We start from the raw sequence: 12753 nt of genomic DNA, 5'->3' as shown, positions 1-12753 counted from the left end.
AAACTCTGTTTGTTCTCCGCAAAATGTGTTTAGCTCATCATTTTATTTTTCTTCAAGCAAAGGGAGGGCGTTTGAGAGTGGCTCCAGTCCAGCCTTTTAAATAATATTTTGTAGACTCTGGGAGATCTGTGGAAACCAGCCTTGTACCTCAATGTAGCTTTTTGGACACAGAAGCTGCTCTGCTTCACAGCAGCTGCACACAGTGTAGTGTTAACATCTCTCAGACAGGACAAACACTGAGGCAGCAAGGTAGTGCAAAAATTGGACAAGTTGAGGATAAATTTTTCTATCCATCTCCTTTCCCTTCCCCTTGCTTTGCGCTGCCATTGGAACAAGAATGGGTCAACTGTGTGGACGATGCATGCAGCTGCTGCGGGACTTCGTGGCCTTTGTTCAGAGGATGTCCGCCAACTTGGTGCACCGCATCAAGGAATGCTTAACTCTCATAAGCAATTGCTCCTGCTTAAAGCAAAACAGCTCTAAAGCCAGACAGCTCTACAAGCCCATCCTGCAGCCTCATGAGAGGGTGACAGCACAGGAGTTTCTGCAGCATATTGAAACAGGTAAGAGGGCTTTTTTTTTTTTCTCTAAAGGGTTGTGAAAGAACAAGGAGATTAATTTTGTGGGTTGAAAACAGCTGGCTGAACTGCTCTGGCATGGCGTAGAGCATCTTGGTGATGATGTAGAAAAGGCCAGCTACAGAGCATTTTCTTTGTGTACAGGACACCGAGGGCTCAAGTGGCCTAACAGTTGGATCTAGGTAGAAATGGTCAGTCACTTTCTTGCCCTGTCACCATGGTTAATACATAACCCATGTAAATAGGTTTCATAAAAGTGAGTCGTTCTAGTAACTGAAGTTAATTTTTGGAAGTCAATCACCGAGGCCGCAAAGCTGGCGACAGGCTGTACCAACCCTGGGTGCTGCATGAGTGCTGCACTGGGAGCAGGCAGATCGCAGTGCAGTCCTGGCCGGGCTGTGCACATCCCTGTTGTCTGGCTGCAGAACACCTGCACTTGTGCTGGGGGTGCCTGTGCTATACACAGGGAGGGTCAAAGTCACCCTGAGACAAGCACCGTTGGGCGCCCGGGACTCCCTCAGATTCCACGGAACTGGTCTGCCAAAGTGCGTTTCTCCAAAGGCTTTAGGCACAAGGCTTGAACACAATCATGGGATTCTGCTTGGATCAAAGTAGATGCTAACTCTTCATGTATCTCTGCTACCTTACAGGCTAACTGCCTAAATCCCCTGTTTATCTACTCGGAATGTGCTCTCTATTGTGTCCAAGGATACAATATCAATAGGAAAACTTATTTATTTTACCCTTGCAGTCCCAGAATATCTTCTTGTGTGAGTGTGTGTTGAGAGTTGTCCAGCCTAAAAACATTCCTTGTCTCAAGCTTAGGCGGGAGCCACTGCTTGTTTGGCTTTGCTTTGTCTCACAGCTAACTGGGTATATTGCTTTAACAACTTTGGGCTAAAGCTGCTGCCCCCAGTTGCACAGCCTTCTATTTCCTATTGTGTGAAGGGTGTGGAACACAAACCACTATTTTTTTACTTGCCTTTTTGGGGATATAAAACCACCTTGTGAGGGCGACCAGGAGAGACTTTTTTCCTCGGTGTGACGCAGTTAACACTGTTTGAAATGATCTGTCATGGAACAACCTTTGGAATAATTGCTTTGACGCTGGTTTTTGGGAACATGCGTGAATTAGCCTCAGCTGGTATTAGCTGGTGTTCTTACCCGATAAATGGGGGGTGGGGGCACGCTGCTGACAGAGTTCACTGATTGTTGCACATCAGGCACCGGCTAAATCCTGAAGTCCTTATCCAGAACAGGACCAGACCTTTCAGCTTCATGTACAGTGGGGATCTTCCAGGGCTGAACTTCTTCTTCCAAAGGCTAGCGTTGCTCCTGATGGTATAAGAGACTGTCTTGGCAGTATCCCAGCTCAGCTGATGGATCAGATGCAACAAAGGGGTGGTCTGGAAAGAATAGTGAGGCCAGACTGGCCCTTTACAGCACCCACTAGTGCTTCCTGAAAAGACTTACGTGTATGTTTTCTTGAGAAATCGTTTCCTCTCTGAGCTGGGACTTCAAAAGGCTGGTCTGTCACGGATTCCCCAGGAGCAGGGAGCCTAGAGCTGTGACAGCAGTACACAGATGGCAGTGTGTGTTCTCAGGGGGGTCCTCATGTCCGTGACAGGAGATACACAGCACCTAGGAAGAAGAGCCAAGGTTAATTGCCTGAGTGGCCAAATTCTACTGCAGGACATATGGAGGGAGGCAAGCCTCACAAAGAGATCCAAGACACATACCTCTTACCTTAGTGCTTGCCTGTGTATTTTATTCTGAGGTGGAGCAAGCCTATCCTCCGTTATGGACAAATTATAATAAGCAGGGAGACAACATTTGGTCAGTTTGGGTGCAGGGAGAGACTTCATTGTTGATCATTAAACTCAGCTGTTAGCTAGATCAGCAAATGCTTGATACTATAAGTGGGGGAAGATTTTGAGTGGCTTCTGCTTTATCACTCTCCCAAAGAAAAATGCAGAGAGATGTGGGAGATTCACATAGTCACCATGTAAGGAACAGAATTAAACCACATGAAGAGATTACTGTTTTTTCTCTAAAACTTTGCACACTCTGGCTACTCCTTCCTTTTGTGTTTATTGTTAATTATTAAATGTAATTGACCTTTATATGAAGCAGTTCTTTTGTGAAGCCCACTTACCTAATCCTGAAGGTAGGAATTTGTTACTCTTGACATAGCAGCAGCTTCTAATGGCTTGAGATATTGGCTGAGTTTTGCACCGAGGCATGAAAGCTCACACCCCTCACATCACTTTATCCCATGGGAGGTAAAGTAGCTAGATCTTGTTCATAGAGATATTTCAGTTGTTAATGCACTGCTTTAATCTCTTGTCTGAAAATATAATAATTGTGTGCTCCACCAGTCAATTTATACTACATTACCTTTTCAACTCTTTATGCTATTGAGCATTGGTTCAATGGCCCTTTTTTTCCTTTCTGCTGCTCCATTCCACATATTATAAGCACATTATACAGCGACTTTCGGAAGTCATACATGACTGCTATTGCTGTATTCTTGATGGCTATTGCTGAACATCTGGTTTATTCACAGGGGAACTATCATACTCAAGAAAAGGTAGATTCATGCTACAAATCTGAGCCTGAGGCAAGCCCATTTACCATTCGTGTTGCTATTCCCTGAAATCCTTTTTCTAATACCCAGGATAGGAAACACAGTGAACGTAAAATGTAGTAAATTAAAAATAGATACTCCTCCCATAGCTCCTAACTAAAACTACCATGTTCAGTAGGTATATTTTAACAAAGATCTTCTATGATTCAGGAAGATATGATTAAGGTTTCTTATGGAGAACAGGAACACCTGCATTTATATTGGATCACAGAGAAGTGTGTAAAGGTTATAATTTATGTTGATTCCAATCACTAGCTTTGTGAGCTTCACAAGAGGCATCGCCAAGGACAGGTTATTCCAGATTCATTTATTGCTTCTCCTCATGGAAACATGAATAAGGATAGTTGGGCTCTATGGACTCGTTGCAGTACAAAAATCCCTATGTGTTTGGTTGGCTGTAAATTTTAATTTCTACTTGTGAACTGACCCTTTTCGGGTGTAATTGAGTCTGTTTTGTTATTGTACATCTTTAGGTTTTGAAATGTCACCACTTGGAAAGGACCCTCTGGAAGCCTTGCGGACCTTAGCCTTTTCAGAAAACCCGGGTTTACAGCAGTCTGCTGCCCTCTATTACTTGCATATGAGTCAGCACAGTAAGTCATCTCCGTGCATTAGAAAATTTTCACATAATTATAAATAAAATATTTTTTCCAACTCCGAAATTCCCTTTGATTCATTAATCAAAGCCCTGTTTTTCTTTCATGCTATGTTGTTTGCTAAGGAAAATGGAAATGCTGACACTGCTATGTGGGCAGAATGTTTCTGGGTTTTGCTATGAGGAGATATCACTCATGATTATACAGGCTGTCATTTATGTAACTGTAATACTTCTGTAAAAGTTAGCAGAACGGAAAGTAGTGGGAGTCAGTGTATACTCAATCTCCCAAGAGCAACACAGCCAAAATACGGCAGATGGAAATGGACATAGTGATTGTTTAAGGTTTTACATTCTATAATTTTGGGAAGGGAACGGTGCTCAAGAGGCCAGACTGTAGTGGAAATTTACAAAGGAAACATTCTCTTCTTTGTCCCAACTATTCCTTGGGAGCACTTGGCCCCTGAGGTAGTTTGTGAACAGTTAGAAGTCAGCCTAGATATGCCAGATGAGATTCCAGTAAGGGGTTAGGTCCTACAAAAAGGTAGAAATACTAGCGACAATCAGGCTGTGATTTGTTTGTTTGTTTTAAATTTACTTTAAGGAGAATATTCTGGCACTTGGATCGATAGCTTTATCCCGTGTATTTTTTGCTGGATGAAAAGTGCAGATAGCCACAGCATAAGGGTGTGTTATGAGGTGGAATGACTTGTTCGGTAGCGAGGCATATTGCTTCACTTCCCATGATGTTTCTGAAGTACTTGATTATTCAAAACCTTTTCAGGAAACTTGCCCTGTTTTGCTAGTAGCAATGGAATTTAAATGGAGGGGAATACCACTCAGCCTATGCATGGTAGTACCTGAGGCTTAAGACCAATAAGAGAAAAATGTGACTGCGGTGAACCATGAGACTCCTGAATATTTCCTCTCATTCCTGCAGTGAACGTCCCCCTTCCTGTGGAGCATCTGGAACCCTTCTACGCCTTACTGCGATCTGCTGACCTGGAGGTGCAGCAGATGTCCTCCTTGTCCCTTGTCAACTTCTTGCTGGAAGGAAATAGTGAGTAATTAACAACACACCTCTGTTCAGGTGAAAAAGTATCATCTCTTCAGACAGACTCAGACAGAAGGAGCACACATCTACACACCCAAGTCTGCACAAATCCAAATTCCCTTTTCTGTGTTCCGGATAGGAGAGGTGTGAGTCTATTTCTGTGTGCAGGCCACATAGATTCTAGTGGCACCAGCATGTATCAGATCCCTCCAGCTAGGTTATATCATGTGGCAAGAGATCTTGGATCTGTGTGCAAAGGCTGATAAATTATTCCCAGACTGGTGTGGGAACAGCTATACTATACTTACTTGTATTGAGATCCCACCGCTTACCCTTTTGAGCAACAGATACAGCTCTGAGGAATAAACTCTGCTTATAAGATAGTGCTCATTTTCTTGTTATTTATTAACTAGACCTTGGTCATAAATTGCTTGCAGATTAAAATAAATAAATGCATTATAATGTTTGATAGAACTCTCTAGCTAGTAGGGCAAATGTAATTGAGAAACGGTCTGGAAGCTGCAGATGAAAACTTCCCAATAAAGATTATGCTGATAGACAGGGCATGAACACCCCACACCTTGTCAATGGAGCCCTTGTTGCATCCTGCTACTGCACTCCCTGGCACCTGGGCCACAACAGCTCTTCCATTATGCTGTCCCATAACAGCAGAAGACAGGGTCAGTCTACAGCTAGCTGTTGTCTCTTCTTTTTTTTTAAGGCTCTTGCTGCAGATAATATGTCACTATTTACAAGTAAAAAGTAATATTTAAAAGGTAGACTTTAGAAGAAAAAGAGGTGGCAGCTGAGTAAATTGTTAACCTGTTGGAAAGCTGCCATTGCACTTTTCCAAAATGAACTTAATGTTTGAAAACAGAATTGCTAGCAGAAATATCTGAGACCTTATGAACTGGAACCTCTGAACATCTCTTACCCTCTTTCATGAGTCTGAAGAGGAATCAAGGAAGCCAAGCTAGGGACTACGAGTCCCTTTCAGGCTGTTTCCATCTCAGGTCGATTTTGCATAATCATGACGTAGACCCCTAAAGCAGTCAAAGGAAGATACATTCTTTTCACAAAGGTAATAACTGCTTACTTTTCTGATTGTTCATTTTCTTCCTTGATTTTATGTATAGTTGACAAAGAATTAGTCGTCCAAATGGGTTTACTTGAGCCAATTCTGGATCTGCTTGAGTCAGAGGATCCCACTGTTCAATGTAATTCCTGTGCCTGCACCATGACTTTGGCTGTTTCAGGTGAGTGTGTTCTTCCCCTTTATCCTCTGTAGTGAATTCATCCAACTCTTACATCATACTTCAAGGTAAAACAACCTATCTGCAACTGGGTTAAGAGTCACAAGATGCAGCACAAACTGTGGTATTCCCACATTATAAATTCAACCTCTTGAGATTCCAGTGAAGATCTTTCTCAGTGCTTCTGACCTTCATTCACTTATGATTACAAACCTTCTTCTGATTTCCAACCTAAATATATTCATGACCAGCTTATCTTAATTACTGTCTACACGGGCTTTTGCTTCAGTAGTTCTCCCTCTCTGATGTCTGTGCTGATGAGGCTCCTTCATTTTACTAGACTGAAAAAGCCAAGCTCATTTAAGACTCCTCTTATAAGTGAGGCTCTCCATTCATCTTCATAGCCCTTCTGGGTGTAAATGATAGGTTCCAGAAATGGAATACCCCAATTGCCTCTGGTGTTTTGTGATACCACAGACCTCAGGCATTGTTAAAGTCCCAAGATGTACATAAATGCTGCAGGAGTTCCATTTTGAATTCACTTCTGAAAGGGAGGTCACCAGAAATGTGAAGTATTTCAGCTGGGGTCTCACATGTGGCTTCTATTGTGGCATCCGGGAAAATATGTTTTGTGGCACATCTCAGGATAACACTTGCTTTTTTTTGTGATTGCATCACGGTCATGTTTTCATCCTGCAGCTGACTTAATAGTCTTTATCCTCCTCTGCTGCTATTTCCGGCAGACACCATTTAATTAAGGGTCTGCAACAAACGTTTTACATGCGCATCCCTGCATTTGGTACCATCAGGTTTCATTCTGCTTCTGTCGCTTCAGTCTTCTAACTTTGTTATCTGTAAGGTGTTCCAGTCCCCCACCGCACTGACAGTGTCGTACTCATGCTTTTGTATTAGCTTTCTGGTTCAAAACCAACAGACCAGTCCCGGCAGCATTCCACTTGTAGCCTCCTTCCAGGTGGTCACTTCCATTCCCCAAAACTTGCTTAGTCAGTTCCTTATCCACTATGCACAACTTGCATTTAGCACTACCTTCTCTTGCTTAACTATGCGTATTTCATATCATGATACAGATATTTCCCTGGCATCCAGACAGATAAGCTCAACGACAGTTAGGAAAAAAAAGGTTATCTGCTTAGTTTGGGTTGTTCTAACTGTCCCACATGTATAAAAGGCATGAATAATATGTATTTCCCTTCCTCTAGTGTTTATTCCACCTGCTTTCTTCTCCAGTATGGGAAGTTGCAATCAGATCTTCCAGAAGGCTGGGAGAAGCATGGTGAAAGTGTCACTTCCTCACTTAGGCATTTCTGTTGCAAAGGGGGAGTGGATAAGCAGGATCCAACAACTTGAAAGTGCTGATTTGCGTTTTGTCCTATCGGTTATCTATCTGCAAGTTTTAAAACATTTTTAAGTGTTGCATGCTGTGATGGTCAGGTTAAGAACTCTGTATGTTACACTCTTTTGTGTGGTATGCAAATTACCTCATTTAAATGTCTAAATTAGGTATGGCATCACTAAAAGTTTAGGTCCTTGGCACTAGGAGGGCTTGCTTTGTGTATGGTCAGTGGAGTTACGCACCTGAAGATCTACAGAGGGCTATCCCTCACCTGTTTAAGCAGCCCACAGAGAAAGTCACTTCTTTGGGCAACTAAAGATAGTCCTTAGTCCTGAAAGCACTCTGGCCCTTGGAGATGTCTCTGTTGTTTATACAGAGTATAGAGAACCCTCGACCACTCCAGATCCAATCCTCCTTCATCCTCTGTTGAGGGTGGTCACTCAATGCCATTGGACACTCTGCCAAGTGTCAGTGCACTTCTGAACATGAGTAGTTCACGTTAAGGATTCAAGGAGCTTTCAAACTAGACAGGAGAGCATCTGCTGAACACAGAGGTAGGCAGTCCTGTAAGTGCATAGGCTGGGTTGCTGTCTGGGATTTAGATCTGTTTTGAGGATCTCTCTCCCAGCCTAACTAGCATTTAGATAGACTGGATCCATTTATTTCTTTTTCAGGCTATGTTTAGCTACCACAGCAATGAGACTAAAGCAGGAGGCAATTCTCCAGGGTTTATTTTTATTTTAACTTGCAGGCTGTGATATCTTAAAGGGCCTACTTGAGAGAAGTATTCTGTTCAACCATGTCCTTCAAGTAAGCCATTCATACCTCAGAGTGGTTTAAAAAGATAAATATAGAAGCACAATCAAATTAGGAAGATCCTTTAGATAGCTTTAAGGTGCCCAAAATTCTAAATCTAAGAATAGTAGTATCTTAATTCTGCTGCAATAAGCATGCAAGACTGTGTACAGAGTGAAACTGTAGCAATGTGACTGCAGGTCATATGTAAACTGGGTTGTTTTGTACTTAGTCGTTGCAGTAGGCAGCCCAAAATAAAAACAGCAAACCAACCCATTTAGAGGAAAAGAATTTGAAGGTCAGTTTGTTCCAACACTGGCATTTATCCACACAGCACATGTGCTATTATCTGCAACTTTTCACTCTGTGGGTGAATGTAATCAGTTCTGCGATAAGCACTCCTCTCAGAGTACATAGGAACAGAACTAGACGTTCACAGCAAGGGTTTAGGGCAGCCTGAACATCTGCATTAAGGTAAACACGGAGGATGCGCTGAGTGCAGGGCACGTTCAAAGTTGTACTGAGAGGAGAATTTTCAAGCACAATAATGGCAGAGCACGGAAAGAAAGAATTTATAAACGCAGGTTTCAAGGTGAGTTATTTAAACCCAGCTGGAGTAGATGTTACTGATTTCCCTGCTTTGGAGTAGCATCTGAATACATGGTCTCCTTGTAGAAGCACTCTAAGGGGCATCGGCGGTTGCAGTGGCATCTCTTACGGAGGTGAGCATCCAGGAGCACATCTTGGTGAGACAGTATCTCCATCCATTCTGACATAAGGTGACAAAACACATAGTGTTCAGCCACGTTGTCTGGCCTAAACTAGAATGAGAATGGAGAGAAGAATAAGGGAAAATGATTTATGTAAAAATAAATCCAGCAAACCCACAATAATGGGCACTAACAAAGACTGCAGAGGAGAACTTGTCAGCTAGTGAATGACCCAAGGGAAAAGAAAAAATTGTTTTGGTCACAGAGGTTTCCATTGTGTGGGTATGTGTTGTGGCTTCTCCACTCCCCATGATGAGTGAAGGCACTCCAGTCTTCCCAGGGAGGAGTGGGGTACCTGGGTCTCCAAGTGCCACCTCCCTCCAAAGCAGGCTGTAAGAGCTCACCCGGCTGCTGTAGGCTTCCAGTGTTGACCACCACTTCTGAGCCCTCCGGCAAAAAATTGTTTGAGCTGTCATGGATGTGAAGCCTTTCCGAATCAAGCCACTTATGTTTCTTTAAGGAAAAAAAAAAACCTTTGAAGCACCCAATGGCTCCTCATATTTTGCCCAGGTTTTGTCTAAATGTTTGTAATGCCCAAATGTGAGGTTCTCTTCCACATTTCACAAACATCGTGGAGTGTATTGTGTGAAAGAATGAAGGAAGCAGCAGTATCTGCATTCTCAATCTTCTTACCTCTTTTTTTTGCTCAACTAATTAGAGTATACATCACACCGGGCTGGTTTCCATCAGTTGGAGCCACAGAAAAGAATTTCTGCTTCTGCTGAGGGAAACAAAAGAACAATATGCAGGCAGATTAAATTGGAGAAAGGCTTGTCTACAAAATTGGCCAGAAAAATATCACCAGAATAATAGCTTCCCATGTGGAAAAGCTATTTTTAAATACATGACCCTTCCCAGAACAATTATTTTGCTCAAAAATTAGAGTACTTTTTTCCAGAATAAAAGGTATTTCCTTCAGTGTAGAATATTCATGTGAAGGCAGAAAGGGACTTGTCCTAGAATACTAAACTGATACTGGCTGAACTGTTCTTGAATATCCTGGATTACCCATGTGTGTCAGTTCCCTAGTATAGACAGGCTCCAGGCACAGAAATAATGGCTTTGCTCTCCTAACTCTCTAAGTTGGTTGGCGCCTGAAGAGTTGATCTCATCCAAATACCTTCCCATTTCTTGCTTTCTTCTGCTTCATGTTTCTCCCAGCAAATGTCTAGAGACTGGCCCTTGTTTAAACTGTCTAGAAATCTACGTAAATGAAGAGATACTCAACTAAAACTCCTATGGTCTTCTGTGGCAGTTTGGCTCAATCAAAGAAAGATGCAGACTATGGATTTTGCCTTTTCCTTTTATAAAATATTCTCCAGGATACTGTGATATTAAGAGAATTCTTCATTAGTATAATTCCCATTTAAATTCCATCAGCTTCAAAGAACACCACTGCCTACACCTTACTTTTTTTCAAAATTATGCCACTAGAATGTTTATAAGACACAAATGCAGGTAATGTATAGATATAAACAAGACTGTAAAGTCCAAAACAAATAGGCTGATCAGACATACCAGGGGTACAAGGCAAGTATGACACCTTGCTAATCTCTTTAAGGGAAGTTACAGTCCTTTTATTTTAATCATCCCAGTCACAAAACAAAAGCATTGAGCCAGCTGTGACCTATGGCTAATCCAGAAGCCATGACTTTGTTTCTTTCCCACTGAGCTCTTGGATTTTTTAACAGGTTCCTTTGAGCATGCAGAGAAATTTTCAAATACACCAAAGAAACAGAGAAGTGAATGCCAAAGAAACCTAGTCCTGCTAGTTGTCCTGCTCCTGGCTCATAGTAAGATGGCAACATCCTATTCCTTTCTCTGATTCTTTTCTCCAGAGTCCAACCGAGAGGCTATTGGAGCTGCTCAAGGAGTTACACCCCTACTGGCTCTTGCCAATTCCTATGATCCTAGAGTCCAACAAAATGCAGTTGGTGCTATTCTCAACCTCACGCAATCAGGTACTTTCTGACTAATGCTTTTCTAAAACTGCTGCAAGAAAATTTCTCACTGATAGAAAAATAATGCAGAAGGGTTAAGGCAAGAATAAAAGCATATCTGAGCAACAAATTATTTCCTTTGCATATGGCATTCACATTGATACCATAGGCATGTTGATACTGGGAACGTAAATCATCGGTCAAAGAAACAGAAAAAAAAACCAAAAAAATTGTTTGTTACAGGAATAACTTGGTCTCAAAAGTTAGCAGCACATTTGGTGGTACGTTAAAGCAATCTCAGAAGTTTATCCAACAAGATCAAGCTCCAGGAACATTAGATTTGTATCCCCAACTTTATGCTGGAAGGGGCAAGACATTAAAGGCTCCTGGGATATGTGCCCGCAGCTTTAGCAAAAGCAGTATTTACTCCGCTGCAGTAATATGTGCTCTACCATACATTAATTCCGAAACAAACCAGCACTAAATCTCACCTGTCTAGATGATACCATTATCCCACACAGCTAAATGGTACAGGCGTGAGCAATGTCTCTTATCTCTAGATAAGAACTTCTGGAGTTGGTTATTACAATTCTGTTGTTACTCAGCAGTTTTAAAAGAATGTTTATTTATATTTTTTTTAGACACAGAAATCATGGTGAACATTGTATCTGAGTTTTTTCAGCTTCTCTACCAATTCAGCTTCTTGGAACAGTCTTTAGCATAAAACCAGCAAAGGCTGAATTGCTCAGACGGCCTGCTAGTCATTTTGCTAAACTGCCTGCGTGCTGCTATACTGCACAGGCTCCGAACTATATGCTCTTCAGTCACGCTGATTGGCATACGTTGGGACAACTTCACCACTCTCTAGAATCCAATGACTGTGCATATCCCTTTTGAATGTGCCTCCAGATGAGAGAGAGGGAAGGGGAAAGACACACTAACAGCACTTTTTTATTTTATTTTTTTTTTAACGGCAGAGAAAATCCAACAGGTCCTGTGCAAGGAGGGAGCCCTACCAGTGCTTGCCTTGCTGCTGGAATCTCCTGACTCAGAAGTGCAGGTATGGCTCAAACAGCATACAGATTTCTCTATGTTTAAAAACAGATTTTTAAACAGCAACAGTGTGACTGTGAGGACAGCACAAGCCACAGTATGTGGAAATGAAAAGGTGGAGAGGAGGGATGGTTTCTCTGGAGAAGATGGGAAGGACGTGAGAGCATCTTGGTGAAACTCAGCTCAGTCAGATAATGCATATTGAAACCACTCCATTTGTCTACCTCCTCAGGAGAAAGTTTATGATGCAGAAGTGCATATGCCAGCACGCACTAACGCATGCACACAGCTGTTATGTAGTTAGCTTCCTCTATCTTTCACATCACCAGACAAGTTACAGATAAGCCTCTTCCTCTGAGTTTGTTTTTTTTTTTTTCATTCTAACTTTGATCTTCCAGTCTAAGCAATTTTACTGAGTGTTCTGAAAAGGCATAGCTTGTGAGGATCCTTTTCTTGTAAATGTCTGGGGAATCTTCCTGGTTTATGCCTACCAAAGACACCTCTTGGATTATGCACACTAGAGAGCTGTTGTTGGTTCAAAAGAATGCTGATGAAAAACTATGAATCAGAGTTGTAAACCTTAAAATCCACTAGTTCATTCATTCAGTCCTCCAAGTAGTACAGGATTGTTGACTTCACTGGATTTGTTATCTCTATTTGGCTCACTTTTAAATGCCTGAATCACAGAATCGTGTGGATTGGAAGGGACTTTAA

General features: G+C 42.0%; 1 protein-coding gene across 1 annotated transcript; it reads left to right on the top strand.

Moving 5' to 3' along the window:
* Positions 1 to 337: 337 nt before the first annotated feature.
* On the top strand, positions 338 to 12046 carry LOC104516069 (vacuolar protein 8-like; the record flags this gene model as incomplete). The annotated part of the gene is made up of 6 exons (XM_010160273.1): positions 338 to 563; positions 3699 to 3818; positions 4761 to 4880; positions 6011 to 6130; positions 10885 to 11007; positions 11964 to 12046. Coding segments are annotated over exons 1-6 (792 nt in total), but the record flags the coding sequence as incomplete, so codon positions are not given.
* Positions 12047 to 12753: the final 707 nt, after the last annotated feature.

The sequence above is a fragment of the Eurypyga helias genome, unplaced genomic scaffold (genome assembly GCF_000690775.1).
Source record: "Eurypyga helias isolate BGI_N326 unplaced genomic scaffold, ASM69077v1 scaffold13791, whole genome shotgun sequence".
Taxonomy (NCBI): Eukaryota; Metazoa; Chordata; class Aves; order Eurypygiformes; family Eurypygidae; genus Eurypyga; species Eurypyga helias.
This window is presented reverse-complemented; position numbering and strand designations above follow the sequence as displayed.